Here is a 24,276-nt window from a genome sequence, read left to right as displayed (position 1 = left end):
TATATAATTATATCTATGACATGTATCTAGTATAACTCCTGTTATTTTATATATTTTGTTATACTGGAACAGCTCGTGCCCTCGTTCTCTTGCCTTGGCACCTGGGTGGCTTGCCGCCCATATCACATGCTGTGGGAACAGGGCCGCTGGAGGAAGACGTGGTCGGGAGTCCGAGAGCCCTAATTTTATCAAAACAGAGTGATTTCTCCAGGACACACTGCCCCCAGTGTATCTCTGCAATCCAATGCCAGCCCCAATCTCCTGGCCTGCATTTCCTGATGCAGGCTCTCTGGTCCCCGCTGGCACTAGTGATGGATCCTGCACCCTCTGGGGCAGCACCCCCCACTCCCCCAGCACCCCACACACCCCCAAGCACCCCATGCCCCCAGAGCCAGTGCCCCTCCCTGTGGGCATCAGATCCTACCCCCACCAGGTCTACTCCCTAAGTGGTGTGGCAAGGACAACTGGGTGTGGCTCCCAAAGCCAGGAGGTCCGGGACGAGGTGGAGTGCTGTATCCTACCCCATCACCCACCTCTGAGGGGTGCCAGGACTTTATAAATCTTCCTGAAAACTGAGAGTGGAAAACAGAATAACCATGGGTAACAACAACCACTCCGCACCTGACTCAACACAGAAATGAAGACTCAAGACCATCAGTGAAAAATACTTATTTCGTGTGTTTAAAAATACATTCTTAGGGTGGGCCCTGCAGGAGGAGACAGGCCGTCCACATCTCCTTCCCAATAGTGTGTCCAGGTCGTTTCCAAAATCTGTGGGTCCCTCACAGCTTCTGATGACAGCTGCTGATGCCATTTGCTGAGGGACAAGGACGGGGAGGATGGCGAGGGCCTGGCCCCCAGGGCGGCCACACCAGAAGGTCGGAGAAAGGCCCAAGGCGGATGCCACGCCCAGCAGTGGTGACTGCCCCCCACTCCTTTTCTGAGTCTATCAGCATTGTTTGGTTTTCTTCTTGTTGCTTTTAAATCCTCGAGCGGCACCCTGACCAAAGCAGATGGTAGAGGGTATTCTGGGATGGAAGAAAGTTTCTATTAGATGCTGTATTTGCCAACCAACAACCCAGGTCATAATAGCACTTGTGTGTCTCCTCATTCTCTTTCACTCTGGGAACATGCGGAATGCAGAGCCGGCCCTCCTGGGCCCTGGGGCAGCTCCCTTTCCACAGCCTGAGACCTAGTTCCTGTGGGGGGTCCCCGCCAGCCACCAACGCACACCCGCTGGGAAGAACTCTGCAGAGAGGGCGGCTCCTGCCAAGCCCTCTGGGGCTGAGACTTCCTGCTACCCCATGTCCGTTCCATGAAAACCCCTACTGTCCCAGCCCCCCGGGGCTCATTCACAGGCCAAAGTCCAGACATCTGTAAGGAGGGTGCAGGGAACATTAAGTTCATCGTTCCACCTGTTTGGAGTCTTTGGTGATGTTTTTCCCCACTTGTTCACCGTTTTTCCCAAATTAATTTAAAATCAACTTTAACTAGAAAGGCAGACGGCACAGGTGACGCTAGAAAGGCAGACAGTACGGGTCATGCTCTAGAAAGGCAGACGGCACAGGTGACGCTAGAAAGGCAGACGGCACAGGTGACACTAGAAACGCAGACGGCACAGGTGACGCTAGAAAGGCAGACGGCACAGGTGACGCTAGAAACGCAGACGGCACAGGTGACGCTAGAAAGGCAGACGGCACAGGTGACGCTAGAAAGGCAGACGGCACAGGTCATGCTAGGAAGGCAGACGGCACAGGTGATGCTATTAAGGCAGACGCCTGGGTTGTGACTGAAGCAACTGCAAGTGAGACTCCTTCCATCCCACTCAGACAATGAGGAAAAGTGAGTGGTGCTTGGCATTCCTGCGCTTCAGCGGCTCAAAAACAGAGTATGTGAGAGAAACTAAGTTATTCACAGGACCTGAGATATCTGGACTTTCTTCTCTGGCGGAAGCCGATTTTCTTACCCAGCGTTACCTTTCTGAATTCAGTATGAGAAGAGCTGCGGCCCAGGTGCAGCCCAGAATCCTCAGCACCGAACACATGTTGAGAACGGGTTTCAGAAAGAGCTCAGACACTGACCTATGTCTGCAGATCCGCCTCTCACCTGCCGGTGCAGGGGAGGCCGCCACAGGCTCAGAGCAGATTTCCATGGCCTCCCCTTCTGACCGCTCTCCACTGTCCCCTGGGGCTTCTGCTGAGGCTGGGCTGCGGGGATAGAGCAGTGAGTAACTGCCCTGCACGGCTCCTACAGCCTCCGTGTTCCCCAGAAATGAACATGCAAGAAAGAAACTGGATTTCCTTGTAAGTAGCATATTTTCTTACTATTTTGGCATAGTCTGATTTTATAGTGTGGTTTTCAGGATACTGGGAAAAGGAGAATGACTACAGCAAGGCCATTGTTTATATAATAGAGTCTGCATCTTATAAACTTAACTGTAACAATCATACTTTTTTTTGAAAATAGTATTTTTATGGTGCCAACGGTGCCACGGGTCTTTTTATGAGTGTGAGAAATTTGCTAAAGTTAACCAGAGACTATAAACTAGTCTCTTCCATAATACGAATGTCTTAATCCAGCATTGCACGGTTTTTCTCCTTAAAATGATCCCTCGGAAAGGAGACAATTACTTTACACGTAAGTCTTTGTAAAGCCTCCCATATTGCAGTGGGTTCTCCCAGTTCTTTTATTTTAAAGAGCAAATTACTACTTGAGAAAACGTAGAGTCTGGAAAACTCTGATCAATAAAATTGTAGATGATTATGAAAGTTCACCTCATCAGTTAAAAAAAGAAGAAATATAACACAATTTAAAAATTGTTCCGGCTGGACATGGTAGCTCATACCTGCAATCTCAGCACTTTGGGAGGCTGAGGCAGGTGGACGGCTTGAGCCCAGGAGTTCACGACCAGACTGGGCAACATAGCAAGACCCTGTCTCTACAAAAAATAGAAAATTTTGCCAAGTGTGGCGATGCGTGTTGGTAGTCCTAGCACTTTAGGAGGCTGAAGTGGGAGAATCGCTTGAGCCTGAGAAGTGGAGGTTGCAGTGAACCTAGATCACACCACTACACTCCAGCCTGGGTGTCAGAGCAAGACCCTGTCTCAAAAAAAAAAAAAGATTGTTCCTGGAAGTATTTCCCAGAGTGCACTCTAGGCAGGAACATGTTAATCAACAGCTTTGTCATCAAGTTCATATGCGCACAACCAACCAGGACAAACGGAAAGCCAGGGCTGCATGATGTGTGAGCACGGCCGACGGCTGCAGGAGGTACAGGCACGGCCCCAAGGGGTGTGAGTGCAGATGACCAGGGCCGACTGCTGCAGGAGGTACAGGCATGGCCCAGAGGGGTGTGAGTGCGGAGGCGCTGCGCCCGCTCATTCCCACACCCCCTCTGCTGCCTCCACCGGCACAGAGCTGGGCAGCCAGGGGCTCCCCTCCAGCCTCCCTTCGGCAGGGTGGCCGCTGGCACAACCACCTGTAGCTGTGTTGCCAGGGCTTCAGGTACCTGCAGGTGAACACCCCATTAGGTGACACACAAGTGCTTAATAAGTCTGACCGTCCATGCATTCCGGCTAGTTGGAAACCTTTTCCTAAAATCAAAAGCAGACACGTGCTGAGCCTGGCGGCTCCCTACCTTCTGCTTTTCTTTGGCTTATCAAACCGGAAGTCCGCGGGGTACAGGTGCATCCTCACCATGTGATCCTTCCGGTCTCTGCTGGTCTTGAACTTCTCTGTGCAGCCTTCTACCAAGCACTGATACTGAAATGGAAACCGCATCACCTCCCTCTGACCCCTGGCTCTCCCCCACCGCCATGCCCCCGTAGCAGGGCTGCCAAGGGCGGAAAGGTGTCCCCGGCCTTGCCCGACCACCCGAGAGCTGGGGGCAGCACTCTGAGCCCATCACCAATGGGGGGTGGCCTCGGCGGCTGTGCAGTTGTCACCCACCATGTCCTGCCTCTCAGACAGGATCTGGAAGAGCGAATCGTGCCACTCCAGGATGTGGGCGTCCAGCAGGTGTCCGGAAGGGAAGGCCCGCTTGCAAAAGGAGCAAACATTTCCGTGCAGCGTGTGGTAGTGGTGCTCGTAGTCGTCCAGGGCATCGAACACCTGGCAGCAGCCGGCCACCTGGCAGGCAAACGCGGGCACCCTGCCAAGGAGACCTGCTTCAGGGGCCCTTCCTCCAGTGCGAGGAACCAAGCTGGACTTTCTGCAGTTTCCCTTTGAGACCTCCAATAAAGCCCCTATGCATCTTTTGCAATCCCAAACCCTCTTTTTATGAATTAAGTTTCACAAACAGGCTAGGTGGTGGAAGAGTCGGCCACGCCAAAGCTGGACAGGCACAGCGCCTTGGTGGGGCGGCCGCACATGGAAGAGCGGCAGCACAGCCCCAGGGACCAGGCACCGGTCAGGGAGGCGGCGCAGGAGTAGCACTGGCTAGGCACTGCCCATTCGCTTACCTGGGCTTCTCAGGCACGTCGGCCACCTGCATGATCACGTCCTGGAGGTAGAGGTGGCGCTGCACGTCCCCATCCTGCAGGGAAAGTGCGCCGTGGGCGGGGCCAGGTGACTCGCGGCACGACCACCGCGTCAGGCCTCGCCCACATCCGTGACCCCAGTCATCCCGCGCTCCGGTCCCGCCCCACAGCCCCAGGCCCCGCCCACTCCACGTTCCGGCCCCGCCCCACCACCTCAGGTCCCGCCTGTCCCAGGCTCCGGCCCCGCCCCGCAGTCGTAGGTCCCTCCCACTCCAGGCTCCGGCCCCGCCTCGCAGCCGTAGGCCCCGCTGGATCCTACAACTACTTTTTCCCTCTTTTGCTCACGCACCTCGAAGAACTGGTGCTCCCGCGGGAAGCGCACGGGGCGCGCAACGAAGTGAAAGGGCGCGGCCCCAGCCGCGGGATCCCGCTCTACAGGCAGTGGCTCCGCCGCCCCGGGCCCCGCAGCGAGGCGGGCGCACAGCGCGGGGGGCAACTGCATCACCCCGGGCGCGGGCGGGCGCAGCTTGTCGGCCACCGTCCGCGAGCCGAGCCGGACGTGACGTCACGCTCACTTCCGCCGCCGTCGGGGGCTGCGCGGGGGCTGTGGCTCCGGGACTGCGGTGAGTCCTGGCCGAACGCGGGCGCGGGTGTGATGAGGGGTTTGGGGGACTGCCAGGCCCGGGGGCCCACGAGGCGACGGGGCTGGCGGGACGCGGCTCTTCCCGCGCGCTCCCTCTGGCTGTGCAGCGGTCCCCGAACTCTGGGGCCGAAGCCCTTCGGGCCTGCACCGGCCAGGCCAGCGTCTTGCCCCGCGGCCCGACACTCAGCCGGGGCGGGGCGGAGCGGGCCTCCGGGTCGTCCCGGGTGTCCCCTCCCAGCCCTGGGAAGCCGGGTCGCAGGTCCCCCTCTCGCACGCCCTCTCCCGTCCGCCTTGCCCCGCCTGTCGTCTCCCGCTGCAGTCCCTGGATCTTGTTCCCTCTAAACCAGTCGCGAACTGGAGCCAAAGTGACTCCAGTTTTATTGTAACCGTTTTTAATTTAAAGCCCTTGGGTGACTTCCCGTTACTTTAGTTCAAAGGCCCTTTCCTGGTTTGTCGGGGTCCTGTCGACCTCTCCAGTCCCCGCAGCTCCCGTGAAACACAGGACCTGTGCTAGGTGCTCAGGGCGTGTGGGGGAAGGCATCACAGGAGGGCGCGGCAGCCTTGTAGGAGAGACAAACGTCAGAGTAAAGAGTCACCTAATTAAAATGGTGAATGACAACACACGCGGGAAGCAGTGGACGCTTCAGATCTACTGCAGAGAATGGGCCCGGTGGCGGATAGAGGCTTTAGCTTTCTCGTCTGTCACCCAGGCTGGAGTGTAATGGTGCGATCATAGCTGATAGATCGCTGCGGCCTCAAATTCTTGGGCTCAAGTGGTCCTGCTGCCTCAGCGTTCCAAAGAGCTGGAACTGCAGGCGTGAGCCACCATGCCTGCCCCTATACTTTTTCCATGTTTAGATACACAAATACCTCTGTGTTACAGTTGTCTAGTGTTCAGCACCGCCACCTGCTGGGCAGGTTTGTAGCCCACGAGCAAGAGGCTCCACTAGGTGGTTTAGGTGCATCGTAGGCCGTACACCATCCAGGTCTGCGAGTGACTGTGATGATCGCACAGAAGGAAATCATGTAACCATACGTTTCTCTTTTTTTCTTTTGGAGATAGTGTCTCTCTCTGTCGCTCAGGCTGGAGTGCAGTGGCGCGATCTGGGCTCACTGCAACTTCTGCCTCCTGGGTTCAAGCGATTCTCGTGCCTCAGCTTCCCAAGTAGCTGGGATTACAAGTGTGCGCCACCAGGCTTGGCCAATTTTTGTATTTTTGGTAGAGACTGGTTTTCACCATGTTGGCCAGGCATTTCTCAGAATGTTGAGTGATGCATGACTGTACTTTCTGTCTCTGTAAAAGCCTTTGGGCTCTTGACATTTTCCACAAGTTGTAAAATAACATTTTTCAAACCAATTTGTACAGTTAGCTTTGAGCTCTCAACAGAGACTCTTTTTCACGTCCCTCTGTGTTTTAATCACTTGGAGTGTGTGCTCACTAGGAGTGTGTGCCCCGCTTGTCCGTGGTGGAGTGTGACATGCGTGCGTTGCTTCCTCAGCACGCGTCCCTGCGGTAGCTCACAGCCTCTGTGAGGAGGACGTCAGTCCCTCCCAGTCACAGTTGGTGGGCCTGTCAGTTTGTGTGATTAATAGTAAGAATTCAGGAGCATCAAGAAGACCAAGTCAGCGGCCACGGCTAGATGTTCCTCCGAGAAGCGGCCACGGCTAGATGTTCCTCAGAGCTGTGTTTTCAGTGGGACACTGTGCATTTCTGGCGGGACAGCTCTGTTGATGATTAGCGTCCCCGGCCCTTGCCCTCTAAATAGCGAGAGCACCCTTCCATGACCGTGACACCCCAGAGTTGCCCTAGGACTTTTCCAAAGGTCTTCTGGGGGGAGGGACTCTGTGCGAGTACGGGCTGCCCACTTGGAGGCCCGGTCCCCACATTCAGGGAGAGCAGCAGGCTCCTCACGGGATGAACACTCATGACGTGCGGGCATCTGTGCTTCTATTTCTAGAAGAGATATGAAGTTTCCTGAAGGTAGTTTTTATTTTTTTTATTATTATTTTTTGAGACAGAGTCTCGCTCTGTTGCCCAGGCTGGAATGCAGTGGTGTGATCTTGGCTCACTGCAAGCTCCACCTCTCGGGTTCACGCCATTCTCCTGCCCCAGCCTCTGGAGTATCTGCGACTACAAGCGCCCGCCACCACGCCCGGCTAATTTTTTTGTATTTTTAGTAGAGATGGGGTTTCACCATGTTAGCCAGGATGGTCTCGATCTCCTGACCTCGTGACCCGCCCACCTTGGCTTCCCAAAGTGCTGAGATTACAGGCGTGAGCCACCGTGCCCAGCATGTAGTTTTTAAATAAATACTCAGATGATTTTTCTTCATAGGTAGCTTTCTCTCCTGACTTGTGTCTGGTGGGGGAGTGCTTTGTTTTGGTGGCAAATGGTTTTCTTGCCACCTAGCATGACCAAAGTGTTTCTCAGACCAGCAGTTATAGGACAACCTGCAGTCCTCGGGGAGCCGAGTAGAATGTGGGTGGAACAGGCCACCCTTGGATTTGAAGGGGCCGCTGGCCGGAACGTTTGGGCTGTCTTTTCTGCTTCACAAGTAGTTTGCAGGGCCTCGTCCAGGGCTCCCATGACTGTTAAAAAAGCATCTGGTAGTTTAAGATGTCGTCAGTGATTGGGACCCAATTTTCCTTTTGTAAACCTAACCATTTCCCAGATAACAGAGTTAACACCTCCAGGGAGCAATGGTGCCGCATGTTTGTTTCTGCTTTCCTGGTAACAACAGTGTAAGAACTTACCACGTATGGGCCCTTCTGTGCTTTCTCAGGGTGATTTCACTTCTCTCTACCACAGCTCTACGCAGGACCTAGGGCTTCCCCTTTTCAGAAGAAGCTTGCAGAGGACGTGTCCTTGTTCAGGGTCCCACAGCCTAGAAGTAGCCACGTCAGTGTCCAGACTGCATGGGGCTCCATGGCGTGTGCCCTGCTGGCCTTGTGCTTGAACTGTAGTTACCGTGAGCACCTCCTGGGTCAAAAGCATGTGTGTGAGCAACTCAGCACCATGCCTTCTTATCGCTCTCCTTCCATTTTCGGAGATACCCTGCCTGTGACCAGTATTTGATGTTCATCTACAGATAAACTGTCTTCCATCACACAGGATTAGAATCTCGGTGTCGAGTCCCGTGCTAATAATCGTTAGTGAATTAGCATATTGTGGGAGTATGTGCTGAGTCTTCTGTACTCTATTGTAGGGACTAGCCCCACAGGGTTGGTGGGTTTTTCTCCTCGTGTGCGGAGATGAGAGATTGTAAAAATAAAGACGCAAGACAAAGAGATAAAAGAAAAGACAGCGGGCCTGGGGGACCACTACCACCAAGACGCAGAGACCGGTAGTGGCCCCAAATGCCTGGGTGCGCTGTTATTTATTGGATACAAAGCAAAAGGGGCAGGGTAAAGAGTGTGAGTCATCTCCAGTGATTGATAAGGTCATGTGAGTCATGTGTCCACCAGACATGGGGCCCTTCCCTGTTAGGTAGCCGAGGCGGAGAGAGAGAGGACAGCTTATGTCATTATTTCTTCTGTGTTCTTTTCAGAAAGATCAAAGACTTTAATACTTTCACTAATTTTGCTACTGCTATCTAGAGGGCAGAGCCAGGTGTACAGAGTGGAACATGAGAGCGGACCAGGAGCGTGACCGCTGAAGCACAGCATCACAGGGAGACAGTCAGGCCTCCGGATAACTGCGGGCGGGCCTGACTGATGTCAGGCCCTCCACAAGAGTTGGAGGCGTAGAGTCTTCTCTAAACTCTCCGGGGAAAGGGAGACTCCCTCTCCCGGTCTGCTAAGTAGCGGGTGTTTTTCCTTGACACTGACACTACTGCTAGACCAAGGTCCGCTTGGCAAGGGGCATCTTCCCAGACGCTGGCGTCACCGCTAGACCACGGAACCCTCTGGTGGCCCTGTCCGGGCATGACAGAAGGCTCGCACTCTTGTCTTCCGGTCACTTCTCACTATGTCCCCTCAGCTCCTATCTCTGTATGGCTTGGTTTTTCCTAGGTTATGATTGTAGAGCAAGGATTATTGTAATATTGGAATAAAGAGTAATTGCTACAAACTGATGATTAATGATATTCATATATAATCATATCTATGATCTAGATCTAGCATAACTCTTGTTGTTTTATATATTTTGTTACACTGGAACAGCTCGTGCCCTCGGTCTCTTGCCTCGGCACCTGGGTGGCTTGCCGCCCACACTCGATGTTTTGTTGAGCTCATCCTTGTCTCCCTGAAGCTGTCAGCAGAGTGGTTGTTTACCTTTTTTGGGTCATAGAGCCTTTGAGAATTTGTTGAAGGGTCATCTCCTCAGAACATAAAAAGTTATTTTGCCCATAACTTTCAAGGGCTCATCTGTTACTGATTACTCATGGATACCGGCTTAAGAACCCTTGTGTAGATGAAATGTTTGTGAAGCATGTAAAGTTTGCTTATATTTGTTTTGTAATCTATAGCCAGTTGCCTTGCCTGTGTGTGTTTTTTGTTTTGTTTTGTTTTTTGTTGAGACAGGGTCTCCCTCTGTCGCCCAGGCTGGAGTGGCTCAAGTGATCCTCCCACCTCAGCCTCCCGAGTAGCTAAGACTACAGGCATATGCTACCATGCCCAGTTAATTTTTGTATTTTTTGTAGAGACAGAGTCTCACTACGTTGCCCAGGCTGTCTTGACTCCTGGCCTCGAGTGACTCACCTGACTCAGCCTCCCAAAATGCTGGGATTCCAGGCGAGAGCCACTGCACACAGCCATGTGTTTGTCTTAATGGCCTTGTATCGGAACTCTCAGTGACAGAGGCTAATGAGCAGCCACTGGTGGGAGAGTAGGGGCGGCGCTCACCCTGCACCCTGACCCAGGGGTGGGCTCACCCTGCACCCTGACCCCACGCAGTGTTCTGCTGCCCACTTGGGTGTCTGTGATGCCTTCGATCTCATATGTGTTATGTGTCTCCTGGTGAGCCCCTGGGGCAGCTGGAGCTGCAGTGGAACTTCACCTAGCTCAAACGCGTAGGGAACGTGTAGAAATCCTACCAGAAGCGTCTCTGTCGGTAGCCACGCTTGGGCAAGAAAAGGAGATGTCACGGGTACCAGAGTGAAAAAGTAACGCAGAGCCGGCCAAGTGAATGGAGCTGCGGCTGAGCACCGCGGGCTCTGAGAACCAGTGTGGGCCTCTCCGGTGGAAGCTGGGATGTTACTGTGTGTGCCGGTAGCTGGCACAGTGTCAATGGCTTGGGCCTGCACAGAGCTCCCTGTGTAGACCCCACAGGCCTCACGTCCGGGACCAGAAAGCTCTGTCCCCAAGCCGAGGCGAGCAGCAGAGCATGCCCTGCTGGCCCAGACCCATGTGTGGAGGGAGGTGCAGGGGAAAGGGAACCCGGGTCTCAGGCCCCATTCATGCTGCCCACGGGGCTGGCTCCCGGAGCTGCGGAGGCCACCTGGAAGCTGGAGGCAGGTGAATCCCAGGCCCACGCAGAGGACCCTCTGAGAGGCTGCTGGGGTGTCAGGGAGGGGCCCTAATCCCAGGCCCATGCAGAGGACCCTCTGAGAGGCTGCTGGGGTGTCGGGGAGGGGCCCTAATCCCAGTCCCGTCCAGAGGACCCTCTGAGAGGCTGCTGGGGTGTTGGGCAGGGGCCCTAGGCCAGGCAGGCCGGGTGATAACTTGGTTTGTCAAAGCCTGACATTGGCCAGTCTTGAGTGTTTAAAAAAATGTTTTTTATTTCTGCAGTTTGAATTTTATGAATAGCTGTCCTCTTACCTATAGGAGAACATATTGTGATGTTGGTGCCTCAGAGCTAAAACTATGAGTGAATTTCGGATTCACCATGATGTCAATGAACTGCTTAGCCTGCTGCGTGTCCACGGAGGAGATGGGGCTGAGGTCTACATTGACCTGCTTCAAAAGAACAGGACCCCGTACGTCACTACCACTGTCTCTGCTCACAGTGCCAAGGTGAGCACTGCCCTTGGTGTAGCGCTGTGCAGGGTGAGCACTGTTCCTGGGTCAGGGTGGTGCAGGGTGAGCCCACCCCTGGGTCAGGGTGCAGGGTGAGCGCCGTTCCTGGGTCAGGGTGGTACAGGGTGAGCACCATTCCTGGGTGAGGGTGCAGGGTGAGCCCACCCCTGGGTCAGGGTGCAGGATGAACACTGTTCCTGGATCAGGATGGTGCAGGGTGAACCCACCCCTCGGTCCATGTGCAGGATGAGCGTCGTCCCTGGGTCAGGATGCATGATGAGCATCGCCCCTGGGTCAGGGTGCAGGGTGAGCGCCACCTCTGGTGCAGGGAGCAGGGTGAGCGCCACCTCTGGTGCAGGGAGCAGGGTGAGCGCCACCTCTGGTGCAGGGAGCAGGGTGAGCGCCACCTCTGGTGCAGGGAGCAGGGTGAGCGCCACCTCTGGTGCAGGGAGCAGGGTGAGCGCCACCTCTGGTGCAGGGTGCAGGGTGAGCGCCACGTCTGGTGCAGGGTGCAGGGTGAGCGCCACCCCGGGGTCAGGATGGTGCAGGGTGAGCGCTGCCCCTGGTGCAGGGCTGTGTGCCGTGCAAGATGCAGGGTGAGTGCCCGTTCCTGGGTGGCCTCAATGGTACCGGCAACGATGGCAGACAGCACTTAGTCTGTGTGTGTGTTCAGCTCTGATTCTCCTGACTCCCCGCAGCAGCTCCTGTGATTCACCCCACTATGCAGATGAGTAAATGGAGGCCTATGGAGAAAGCTGGGCCTAGAACCCTCCCTCTTCCCCATTTGTCCCCTGCAGCCATGAGGCGGGAGAGTCCTGACACGTGCATTCCTGTGGATAAAAAGGGAGGGACTGGGCCAGGCGCGGTGGCTCACGCCTATAATCCCAGCACTTTGGGAGGCTGAGGCAGGTGGATCACAAGGTCAGGAGATCAAGACCACCCTGGCTAACACGGTGAAACCCCGTCTCTACTAAAAATACAAAAAATTAGCTGGGTATGGTGGCAGGCACCTGTAATCCCAGCTACTCGGGAGGCTGAGGCAGGAGAGTGGCGTGAACCCGGGAGGTGGAGCTTGCAGTGAGCCGAGATATCGTGCCACTGCATTCCAGCCTGGGCGGCAGAGTGAGACTCTGTCTCAAAAAAAAAAAAAAAAAAAAAAAAAGGGAGGGACTGGTATTAACCACTTTGAAATGCCTTTAAGGTATTATTTCTTTATTCAGATAATGTGTAATTCAGAAGTATAGATTTTCAGTAAAAAAATGATTTTGAATTTGAAGTCTATTTTTAAAAATACATTATGAAGCTTCAGTTATTTAAACAGGTTAACAATGGCACAAGGATAATTAGGCAAATTAGCCGAGTGGAATAGAGACTTGGGGACACCCATGTTTAGTTCATTCTGAAGGAAGCATTGTAAATCACTGAGTAAAACATAACCCCTGCTGGGCACGGCCGCTCACAGCTGTAATCCCAGCCCTTTGGGAGGCCGAGGCGGGTGGATCATCTAAGGTTGGGAGTTCGAGACCAGCCTGGCCAACATGGAGAAACCCCATCGCTACTAAAAATACAAAAATTAGGGTGTGGTGGTGCGTGCCAGTAATGCAGCTACTCGGGAGGCTGAGGCAGGAGAATTACTTGAACCAGGGAGGTGGAGGTTGCGGTGAGCCTAGATCACGCCATTGCACTCCAGCCTGGGCAACAAGAGCGAAACTCCGTCCAAAAGAAAAAGCATAACCCCTAGGGTTGCACATAATAATAAATTCCAGAGGGAACACAGTGAGGTGTATACAATGAATGCATAAACTACTGGGGGGAATACAGTGAGATGCAGACAATGAACGCATAAACTACTGGGGGGAAAACGTAAGTCGCTACTCTCCAGTACAAACCTGAAGAAGCATAAAAGGGAACACAGTGAGATGCATACAATGAACGCATAAACTACTGGGGGGAAATGCAAGTTGCTACTCTCCAGTACAAACCTGAAGGAGCATAAAAGGGAATACAGTGAAATGTATACAATGAACGCATAAACTACTGGGGGGAAGTGTAAGTCGCTACTCTCCAGTACAAACCTGAAGAAGCATAAAAGGGCGGGCGCAGGGGCTCACACCTGTAACGCCAGCACTTTGGGAGGCCGAGGCAGGTGGATGGCTTGAGCCTAGGAGTTTGAGAGCAGTCTGGGCAACGTGGTGAAATCCTGTCTCTACAAAAAATTAAAATAATACGAAGAAGCACAAAAGGAAAGGAACCATAATGGGAAATACGGATAAGGTTTGTTTTGTTTTGTTTTGAGACAGAGTCTTACTCTGTCACCCAGCCTGGAATGCATGTGGCACGATCTTGTCTTACTGCAGTCTCAACCTCCCAGGCTGATGTGATCCTCCCATCTCAGCTTCCCAAGTAGTGACCACAGGCAAGTGCCACCACGCCTCGCTAATTTTTGAATCTTTTTGTAGAAATGGGGTTTTGTTATTTTGGCCAGGCTGGTCTTGAACTCCTGGACTCAAGCAGTCTACCAGCCTCGGCCTCCCAAAGTGCTGGGATTACAGGCATGAGCCACTGCCTAGCTCAAAACATGGATAAGTTTAACACAATATGGAGATGAGTTTTGTTAGTTTATTTCAGAGGGATAATTATTTAACCTACCCAATTTAATTCCATTGGCTTATTGTGTTCAATTTTCTTAAAGGTTTTTTTTACAGTGCTTTATTAATTACCGTCATTAAATCACTCATGTTTGTGCTTTTGAGGTTAAAATTGCAGAGTTTTCTCGTACTCCGGAAGACTTTCTAAAGAAATATGATGAACTGAAATCTAAAAATACAAGGAACCTTGACCCACTGGTGTACCTGTTGTCAAAGCTCACGGAAGACAAAGAGGTAGGTGCCCATGCCACGTGCCACACTGCGCTTGTACGGCCCATGTTGGGAGTGGGGTCGCGTCTCCTGCTCACTCCGCACCATCTTCCTGTCAGCTCTTCCTCGCTCACACCACTAACGCTTCTAGGCCATGTAGGAAATTTTTGGTGAATCAGAATGAAAGATAGATAACCCATGTTGGGTGTAAACATGAGAAGCAGCCTCTGGGGCACTTTGAGCTTCCCGCATGTGTCACGCTCAGTTCCTGCCTGTCGCACGCGTCGCTTTGCTATTAACGGGTGCCTGTCAGGGTTGGGGAGCCGTCCTGGTGGTGTCGTCCCTACTCTCCCCCTATGGCCAAAGAGGTGCTGGCCCAGTGTGAACACACAGTTTTACATGTTTTCAGACTCTGCAGTACTTACAACAGAATGCAAAAGAAAGAGCTGAGCTTGCAGCCGCTGCTGTGGGCAGCAGTACCACCAGCATCAACGTCCCTGCCGCGGCCTCCAAGATCTCCATGCAGGAGCTTGAGGAACTGAGGAAGCAGCTTGGCAGCGTGGCCACAGGCTCCACGCTGCAGCAGGTACTGCGTCCGTGGCTGTCCACAGGCTCCATGCTGCAGCAGGTCCTGTGTCCGTGGCGTCCACAGGCACCCACACTCAGTGCTGTGCCGGGCCCCTGCTGGAAGGACATGTCTCTCTGTCATTTATTGAAAATGAATCCCTTAGAGAGGCCAAGGCTTAATGCTTGATCATGACCTAGCTCTATATGTTTAGTTTTTTTTTTAACCAAGAATTCTGGACCACAAGAATCAATAGCAGCAAGGTTCTGACCCACGTGGGAGTTGTGCTGCCAGGTGGCCACGTGACTCTGAGCCTACCCAATCCTGACTCCCCATTTCCCTCCTCCAATTTTTGACAATTTTGAGGGAATGCTTTCAGATCATTGTATTTTCAAGATTCTCGAAAATACAGTAATTTTTATTATTCCTTCTGTATTTGCTACTTGCTCTTGGTTTTGATTTTATGCCCTACCCTGGTCTTTTGATGTAAGTCATCTCCCAGTCTCTCTCATTAGAGCTGCCACGTTCCTGCCTTTGTGACCTTTAAACTCCCTTTGGAGCTGTGTCCCTGAGGCGTCCTAGCCTCGTGGGTGCGTGTTGAGTGCAGCGGCTCCCAAGGACCCAGCCGATTCTTGCTGGGCACGTTCTGTGCTGGACATGGTACTAGGCCTCTGTCCACGTCTCCCTCAGCCCTGGCAGAAGACTGGGTCTTACTGCCACGTGCAGAGACAGTTTGCATCTGCCCCTGTCCCTGACCAGCCCTGAGTGGGAGTCAGTGCTTCCGAAAGCTGGGCCAGCCCAGGCCGACCCCATCAGCCTCTGGCGGCCACTGGCGCAGGAGGGCAGGCTCTCTGACCACATGTCAGGAGCCATCCTGTCACGCTGGGGCCCTTCTCCGGCAGGGTGAGGATGCATGTCTGTTGCTGAAGCCTGTCTTCACCCAGCAAGTGGTGTTCAGACCTAGTCACTGCCAGAAAGAAGCAATTCAGCTTGTTCACAGGGTGCCCTCCTTTGAAACAGCGGCTCTGTGCCTAGGTGCACCCTCTCCTGTGGTTCCCACTGCTGGTGCTCATGTTTTCCCGGGGGGGCCCTTGCAGGACCTGCACTCCTGAGAAGAGGGGCTAGGGCTCCCCGTCTGCCCTGTTGTCCCCAGCCCCTCACGTTGTGGCAGGCAGGGATGTCGAGGCGCATTTCATTTCTATGTGGTTGACCCTTTGTGGGTGTTGAATTGAGTAATCATCTTTGCCGTAGATGCTAGCTTCTATGCGTGTCTTTAGTTGAGTGTTTGCGCTAAAGTGTATCTTTCTGGTTTTGTTTTTTAAAATGTCCTTGCTAGTCTCTGGAACTTAAAAGAAAGATGCTTCGAGACAAGCAGAACAAAAAAAATTCAGGCCAGCACCTCCCCATCTTCCCAGCATGGGTGTATGAGAGACCTGCCCTGATCGGGGATTTCCTGATTGGTGCTGGCATCAGCACAGACACCGCTTTGCCGATAGGTACGTGATGCGTTGATTTCCAGGCTCTGCCGATAGGTAGGTGATGCGTTGATTTCCGGGCTCTGCCGATAGGTATGTCATGTGTTTATTTCTGGCCTCTGGGCAGGACACTTTGCAGGCCCAGCCCTCCCCTGGGCCTGCCTTTCCTCAGGTTGTGAGGCTCAATGCTGACTGGCTGCCGCCTCCATATTCCCATCCCAGGATGGCAGCAGAGAACGGCTCACCCAGGTCCTTGAGGGTTCTTCTCCTGTCCCTTCTGCCAGAGCTGTGGGGCAGCCTGCAGCAGGCCCCTCCCCAGCCGGCATCCTGGTGCCCTGGTGCAGACCTGCAGGCATCAGAATTGTGTGCAGCACTTATTTCTGAACAGCGATTCATGACTCCCATAGATTCTGTTACAGCAATATTCTCAGAGGCCTCTTAAGTAGTGTTCATGTAAACAAGATGCGGGTGAGACCACACAGTCATTTCAAGATGTTGTTATTGGGGACCTGGGATGTGTTCATCTGTCACAATTCATGGGTACATTTTTATTTTTATTTATTTTTAGTTCTTTTGAGATGGAATCTCGCTCTGTCACCCAGACTGAAGTGCAGTGGCGTGATCTCGGCACACTGCAACCTCCACCTCCCAGGTTGAAGCAATTCTCCTGCCTCAGCCTCCCAAGTAGCTGGGACTGCAGGCGCCACCACGCCCGGCTAATTTTTATATTTTTAGTAGAGACGGGGTTTTGCCGTGTTGGCCAGACTGGTCTCGAACTCCTGACCTCTGGTGATCTGCCCATCTTGGCCTCCCAAAGTGCTGGGATTACAGGCATGAGCCGCCACACCTAGTCAAGTACATTTTTAGATTGAAAAATGAGATTTCACAAACTAAGGACAGAGCATACCTGCTTATCTTGCCCCATCCCCGTTAGTCCAAACTCAAGAGGCAGCATGGAGCGCGGTCTGCTTCCCCACTACTCACGGCTCTGCGATGTGGGCACCAAGAGGCCAACCCTTGCCTTTGCCGGAAACCCTGGAGAACGGTGACGTGAAATCCACCTGTTTTCCTCATCCCCAAGCAAACAGAACCCTGCTGTAAGTTAATGAAAAGTATAGAAAAACCCTGCTGTAAGTTATGAGAAGTATAGAAAACCATGCTGTAAGTTAATGAAAAGTATGGAAAACAGTCTACTTCGGCCAGGCATGGTGGCTCACACCTGTAATCCCAGCACTTAGGGAGGGTGAGGTGCGTGGATTCCTTGAGCCCAGGAATTCGAGACCAGCCTGGGCGACAGGACGAGACTAGTCTTTACAAAAAATGTGAAAATTAGCCGAGTGTAGTAGCGTGCACCTGTAGTCCCAGCTACTCAGGAGGCTGAGGTGGGAGGATCACTTGAGCCTGAGAGGTCGAGGCTGCAGTGAGCTGTGATCGTGCCACTGCACTCCAGCCTGGGCAACAGAGCGAGACCCTGTTTCAAAAAAAAAAAAAAACAAAGCAGTCTGCTTTGTGCAGTGTTTTCAGTAATAATCCAACTGTGAAAACCCAACTGTGAAGACTTAGGGAGAGAGAGCTGCTCCCTTAGCGGGTACTCAGCAGGCGGCCAGGGAGTCGTGGGCACCTGAGAGCTACTGATGGTGCCCAGGCAGACTTCAGAGAAGGAAGTGCGGGGCCCTGCTGCCTGGGATCCCAGCAGTGGAGCCGGCTTTTTGGAGCAGGAGGCACTGAGGGGGTGTTCAGGCTTTCCCCCCATGTTTTCCCATTCGGGGAAGGGGTTGTACAAAAGAGGAACGCACTGTCCAGTAACGCTGCGGCACCGTGGGCAGCTCTGAGCGTGGCGGTGATTGGTAGCAAGTGTGTGAGACTCGGCTGTGAACCCTGCAGCCAGCTCTCAGGTCAGGGTGCAGGTGCCCTCAGCACACTCAGCATCCCAGGAAAGGGGCGGCCTCGCCCCACCTCCCTCCCACGGCCACATGCCACAGGTCCCAGGGGTGCCTCCGGCATTGAGGCTGCCTTGCCTCCATTTGTCCGAACTGTCCCTGTCCCCTTGTGCCACCTGTGCAGACTTGAGAATGGAGCTCACTGTGGTGTTCATGCCAGGGCCTGTCTAGCTCCTCACCCCACGATTTGACCAGTGCCACACCACGGGACCTCGTGTGACCTCGGGCCTGCGTCCTCTGGAAAACAGCCGTGGAGTGGTGTGATGAGGACAGGTGCCTTGGAAAGCATCAGGACCTTGTGAGCACGAGGCAGCTGCCAGCACTCCACATTCCCGCCATGCTCTCCTCACCGTGTGGGCATCCAGCTGGCCAGCGCCGCCTCCATGGTGCCCCTCCCTCTGGTCGCTCCTGCGCAGCATGCGAAGGTGTTTATCTGCCCGCGTCCTGCCTTTTCCCCACACCGGCACGGAGGAGCCACGTGTTCGGTGGTTGTTCGGACATGGTGATTTGCAGGTGACATCGCAGGTGTTGAGATGACACTGAGGATGTTGAATATTGGGGAGATGAAGCCACTGACTCTTTTTTTTCTTGAGACAGGGTCTCACTTCGTTGCCTAGGCTGGAGTGCAGTGGCACAATCTCAGCTCACTGCAGCCTCGACCTCCCAAGCTCAGGTGATTCTCCCACCTCAGCCTCCCGAGTAGCTGGGACTGCAGGTGCGCACCATCACACGCAGCTAATTTCTGTATTTTCAGTAGAGACGGGGATTCGCCGTGTTGCCTAGGCTGGTCTTGAACTCCTGGAGTCAAGCGATCTGTCCACCTTGGCCTCCTAAAGTGATGGGATTACAGGTGTGAGCCACCATGCCCGGCCTAAAGCAACCCTTGAGGTCCCTCCACAGCCACGCGGCTGGATCCACACTAACCCCCACCCCACGGCACCCCCACCCCACCGTGAGGCTTCTCCCCACAAGGGCATTGGCCGAGGCTTCGTGGCTGTGGATGAATGAGGCCAACATGGTGGAAAGTAAGTGATGCAGAGTCAGAGGCAGTTCCTGGAAGATGCACTCGCTGTTCCCAAAACGCCAAGCCACACCCTCTCCTTTAGGGATGGTAGACATTGGGGTCTCGGTTTTATTGGTCATCCTGAGAAGGCCACTGGAGTAATAGAAAGAAATGGAATTTGAAGTTGAAAAGTGTAGATCTGCCAGCCTGGGCAACACGGCAAGACCCCACCTTTACAAAAAATTTAAAAATTAGCCAGGAATGGTGGCACGTGCCAGTGGTCCCAGCTCCGAGGGAGACTAAGGATACAGGATCGCTTGAGCCTGGGTGCTCAAGGCTGCAGTGAGCTGAGATCGCACCACTGCCCTCCAGCCTGGGTGACAGAGTGAGATTTGTCTCAAAAATAAAAAAAGGAAAAAAAAAACAAGGACAGTGTGGATCTGCATCAGGATTGAGGCTTTCACTGAAGGGCTTGCGTTGGTGACGGACTGCAGCTGCGCTCAGAGTCTTGAGGCCTGCAGTCACAGGACACTTCCCAGCAGATGTGTGAGGCTGACAGAGTGATTTTGTAAACCGAAAGCCTGTTGTACGGAGCCTTCCTGAGCTGCCAGGGCCTGGTTTGGGTATAGTCTGGCTGGCACGGGGCCCTGTCAGGCCCTCCTGGGGACAGTTTCAACATCCTGCTTTCCTCTGGTGCTCCTCCCGGCCCCCCAGGCATGGCCCGCCTGAGGCTGTGGACTGAGAACTTGGTCCTGGGACCTGAGGGGTTTGGTGGGTGGCGGCCCGTGGCCGTCCTCGTGAGGAAGCTTAGCTGTGTGTCCTGCAGCCGTCTCATCCTCTCTGGATAGAAATTATCAAGAGTTTCTTAACGTTTAAGTGATAGCTTTTTAAAGACAAGGTTTTTTGTCCCAGAGTAACTCAGACTTACCAAGTTGTACTTACCAATGTTGAAAGTGCAGCTTCTGCTGGAGTCGCCTTTTCAACTCCTAACTTCACCTTTTCAGATGTCAGCCATGTATCTGAGCATTGCGGAGCCCAGTGTGGTGAGATCTTGACACCAGCCACCGCGCCTCCCAGGCCGGCCCCGTCCTGCGGCGGTTGGAACTCAGCCTGTGGCTCCCCAGTGGGGTCAGTCAAAGCCAAGTGCAGTGGCTGACCTTTTATACCCATAAACAAAAATGAGCAAGAGTGAGACTGACCCGCAGATGAGGGCACGTGGCTGTGGGGGCGTGGGAGTGGGGGCTGCGGAGCCACAGCGCTGTCTGTGCCCGCAGGCACGTTGCCCCTGGCCTCGCAGGAGTCGGCCGTGGTGGAGGACCTGCTGTACGTGCTGGTGGGCGTGGACGGGAGGTACGTCAGTGCTCAGCCCCTGGCTGGCAGGCAGAGCCGGACCTTCCTCGTGGACCCCAACCTGGACCTGTCCATCAGGGAGCTGGTGCACAGGATCCTCCCAGTGGCCGCCAGCTACTCTGCCGTGACCAGGTGGGCACCGGGCGCGGTCCCTGGGAGCCTGTGCTGTTGTGGGGGAGGGGTTAGGTCCCATCCTGATGACCATGGGGACGTCTGCATCGCTTCTAAAGAGAGCGCCCGCCTTGGTGACAACTCCGTGCCCAACTCAGTTTTGGAGGGTCTGTGAGTCACCATCCAGGGTCCTGACTCATCTCCTCCTGGGGCAAAAGTTCCCCTCTGGGATGTGGGGTTCAAGTGAGTCATTTGCTTCCTGTTTGGGATGAGACTCAGAATATCGGACATTGTATGTGCCTGCAGCTTGCCTTTTTGAGGAAGTCTGACAGCTTTTCTTCCAGGTTCATTGAAGAGAAGTCTTCCTTCGAGTACGGGCAGGTGAACCACGCCCTGGCGGCCGCCATGCGCACCCTGGTGAAGGAGCACCTGATTCTGGTGTCACAGCTGGAGCAGCTGCACAGGCAGGGCCTCCTTTCGCTGCAGAAGCTCTGGTTCTACATCCAGCCAGCCATGCGCACCATGGACATCCTGGCCTCCCTCGGTGCGTGCCTGCCCGGGGGGCATGGGGCAGTGGTGGGTGGCAGGTGTTGAACATGGCACCCAGTGTGAGGAGAGACTCTGCAGGGGCCGTGGAGCAGCTGCCCAGGGCAGGGGCGTGTGGCCAAAGCTCATGTTGCTCCATGTGCTATTAACTTGCAAGAGGAAAGCCCTGGAAGCTCTTACTGGTCAGCTGAAATCAGCAACTACAACCTTACAGTTCATACGTATCCCAAAGAAGCAGCACCGTCCCAGGAAGAAGGTTGGAGAAGCATGAGGGGCCCCAGCAGTGTTGTTGGCAGAGGCTGGGTGTGCGCTTCCTTCTCAGCAGTGAGCCCTCCTTTCTCCCCACAGCCACCTCGGTGGACAAAGGCGAATGTCTTGGGGGGTCGACGCTGAGCCTGCTCCACGACAGGAGCTTCAGCTACACAGGGGACAGCCAGCCGCAGGAGCTATGCCTGTACCTAACCAAGGCGGCCAGTGCTCCCTACTTCGAGGTTCTGGAGAAGTGGATCTACAGGGGCATCATCCACGACCCATACAGGTAGGGCTCCCCGGGACACGGGGGACACGGAGGGCACATGCTGCCCTCTCCCATACAGGTAGGGCTCCCTGGGACACAGGGACACGGGGGACACGGAGGGACACGGGGGACAGGGAGGGACACGGGGACACGGAGGGCGCATGCTGCCCTCTCCCATACAGGTAGGGCTCCCTGGGACACAGGGACGGAGGGACACGGGGGACACGGAGGGACACGGAGGGCGCATGCTGCCCTCTCCCATACAGGTAGGGCTCCCTGGGACACAGGGACACGGGGGGACACAGAGGGACACGGGGACACGGAGGGACACGGGGACACGGAGGGCGCATGCTGCCCTCTCCCATACAGGTAGGGCTCCCCAGGACACGGAGGGACATGGGGGACACAGAGGGCGCGTGCTGCCCTCTCCCGTACAGGTAGGGCTCCCTGGGACACAGGGACATGGGGGACACGGAGGGACATGGGGGACACGGACGGTGTGTGCTGCCCTCTCCCGTATAGGTAGGGCTCCCTGGGACACAGGGACACGGGGGACACGGAGGGACATGGGGGACACGGAGGGCACATGCTGCTCTCTCCCGTACAGGTAGGGCTCCCTGGGACACGGGGACACAGAGGGACACGGAGGGACATGGGGGACACGGAGGGTGCATGCTGCCCTCTCCCGTACAGGTAGGGCTCCCTGGGACACAGGGACACGGGGGACACGGAGGGACATGGGGGACACGGAGGGACATGGGGGACACGGAGGGTGCATGCTGCCCTCTCCCATACAGGTAGGGCTCCCCGGGACACGGGGGACACGGAGGGACATGGAGGGCGTGTGCTGCCCTCTCCCGTACAGGTAGGGCTCCCTGGGACACAGGGACATGGGGGACATGGAGGGACATGGGGGACACGGATGGTGCGTGCTGCCCTCTCCCATATAGATAGGGCTCCCTGGGACACAGGGACACGGGGACACGGAGGGCGCATGCTGCCCTCTCCCGTACAGGTAGGGCTCCCTGGGACACAGGGACACGGAGGGACATGGGAGACACGGAGGGTGCGTGCTGCCCTCTCCTGTACAGGTAGGGCTCCCTGGGACACAGGGACACGGAGGGACATGGGAGACACGGAGGGTGCGTGCTGCCCTCTCCCGTACAGGTAGGGCTCCCTGGGACACAGGGACACGGGGGACACGGAGGGCGCATGCTGCCCTCTCCCATACAGGTAGGGCTCCCCAGGACACGGGGGACACGGAGGGACATGGGGGACATGGAGGGCGTGTGCTGCCCTCTCCCGTACAGGTAGGGCTCCCTGGGACACAGGGACATGGGGGACATGGAGGGACATGGGGGACACGGAGGGTGCATGCTGCCCTCTCCCGTACAAGTAGGGCTCCCCAGGACATGGGGACACAGAGGGACACGGATTAGTGCTGCCCTCTCCCGTACAGGTAGGGCTCCCTGGGACACAGGGACATGGGGGACACGGAGGGACATGGGGGACACGGAGGGCGCGTGCTGCCCTCTCCCGTACAGGTAGGGCTCCCTGGGACACAGGGACACGGGGGACACGGAGGGACACGGGGACACGGAGGGCGCATGCTGCCTTCTCCTGTACAGGTAGGGCTCCCTGGGACACAGGGACACGGAGGGACATGGGGGATACGGGGACACGGAGGGTGCGTGCTGCCTTCTCCCGTACAGGTAGGGCTCCCTGGGACACAGGGACACGGGGGACACGGAGGGACACGGGGACACGGAGGGCGGGTGCTGCCCTCTCCCGTACAGGTAGGGCTCCCTGGGACACGGGGGACACGGAGGGACATGGGGGACACGGAGGGCGCATGCTGCCCTCTCCCGTACAGGTAGGGCTCCCTGGGACACAGGGACACGGAGGGACACGGGGACACGGAGGGCGCATGCTGCCCTCTCCCATACAGGTAGGGCTCCCCGGGACACGGGGGACACGGAGGGACACGGAGGGCGTGTGCTGCCCTCTCCCGTACAGGTAGGGCTCCCTGGGACACGGGGACACAGAGGGACACGGAGGGACATGGGAGACACAGAGGGTGCATGCTGCCCTCTCCTGTACAGGTAGGGCTCCCTGGGACACAGGGACACGGGGGACACGGAGAGACATGGGGGACACGGAGGGCGCATGCTGCCCTCTCCCGTACAGGTAGGGCTCCCTGGGACACAGGGACACGGGGGACACGGAGGGACATGGGGGACACGGAGGGCGCATGCTGCCCTCTCCCGTACAGGTAGGGCTCCCTGGGACACAGGGACACGGGGGACACGGAGGGACACGGGGACACGGAGGGCGCATGCTGCCCTCTCCCGTACAGGTAGGGCTCCCTGGGACACAGGGACACGGGGGACACGGAGGGACACGGGGACACGGAGGGCGCATGCTGCCCTCTCCCATACAGGTAGGGCTCCCCGGGACACGGGGGACACGGAGGGACATGGGGGACACGGAGGGCGCATGCTGCCCTCTCCTGTACAGGTAGGGCTCCCTGGGACATGGGGACACGGAGGGACATGGGGGACACGGAGGGTGCGTTCTGACCTCTCCCGTACAGGTAGGGCTCCCCGGGACACGGGGACACAGAGGGACACAGAGGGCGCGTGCTGCACTCTCTGGGGGCTCTGGCCTTCCTTTGCTTGTGGTCTCAGGAAAGCACACCCCGGGGCAGATGTCCGCCTGCTGCCCATGGGGCCCAGGGCAGGAATGGCCCAGCTGCTTATGGCCTTATTCTTTTGTGTGCAGGACATTAAATTGCCTCCAATTAGGTCCTTCAACCTCTTTGGTGCTTGGATTTCCT

At 55.6% G+C, this 24,276-nt stretch overlaps 2 protein-coding genes across 11 annotated transcripts in view; one reads left to right on the top strand and one right to left on the bottom strand.

Moving 5' to 3' along the window:
- Positions 1-653: 653 nt before the first annotated feature.
- Positions 654-5,038, bottom strand: ZNF511 (zinc finger protein 511). 4 transcript variants are annotated; one of them, XM_001145604.8, is made up of 6 exons: positions 4,827-5,038; positions 4,460-4,533; positions 3,948-4,149; positions 3,637-3,761; positions 2,082-2,207; positions 654-1,028 (listed from the first exon to the last, which is right to left on the bottom strand). In XM_001145604.8, the coding sequence occupies exons 1-6, from the start codon at positions 4,977-4,979 to the stop codon at positions 950-952; spliced, it is 759 nt and encodes a 252-aa protein (XP_001145604.1). In that variant the 5' UTR covers positions 4,980-5,038; the 3' UTR covers positions 654-949. The 4 variants fall into 4 exon arrangements, with proteins under 4 accessions (XP_001145604.1, XP_009457852.1, XP_009457855.1 ...); XM_009459577.4 differs by having other exon boundaries at positions 2,107-2,207; positions 4,827-4,979; XM_009459580.4 differs by lacking the exon at positions 2,082-2,207 and having other exon boundaries at positions 4,827-4,979.
- TUBGCP2 (tubulin gamma complex component 2) overlaps positions 4,991-24,276 on the top strand; it is a 33,022-nt gene continuing 13,736 nt past the window's right edge. For 2 of the 7 annotated variants that reach the window (XM_063782373.1, XM_063782371.1), the window contains exons 1-8: positions 4,991-5,100; positions 10,884-11,072; positions 13,829-13,957; positions 14,343-14,519; positions 15,835-15,994; positions 20,191-20,398; positions 20,722-20,921; positions 21,272-21,461. In XM_063782373.1, the coding sequence (XP_063638443.1) occupies positions 10,923-11,072; positions 13,829-13,957; positions 14,343-14,519; positions 15,835-15,994; positions 20,191-20,398; positions 20,722-20,921; positions 21,272-21,461 (1,214 nt within the window). In that variant the 5' untranslated portion in view covers positions 4,991-5,100; positions 10,884-10,922. Of the gene's footprint in view, positions 5,101-10,847; positions 11,073-13,828; positions 13,958-14,342; positions 14,520-15,834; positions 15,995-18,510; positions 18,587-18,667; positions 18,764-19,920; positions 20,045-20,190; positions 20,399-20,721; positions 20,922-21,271; positions 21,462-24,276 lie in introns of those variants that run through there. The other 5 variants (XM_063782374.1, XM_063782372.1, XM_063782375.1 and 2 more) reach the window with 4 other exon arrangements.

The sequence above is a fragment of the Pan troglodytes genome, chromosome 8, assembly GCF_028858775.2.
Source record: "Pan troglodytes isolate AG18354 chromosome 8, NHGRI_mPanTro3-v2.0_pri, whole genome shotgun sequence".
Lineage (NCBI taxonomy): Eukaryota > Metazoa > Chordata > Mammalia > Primates > Hominidae > Pan > Pan troglodytes.
Note: the sequence above shows the minus strand (reverse complement) of the source record. Positions and strands in the feature narration are given on the sequence as shown.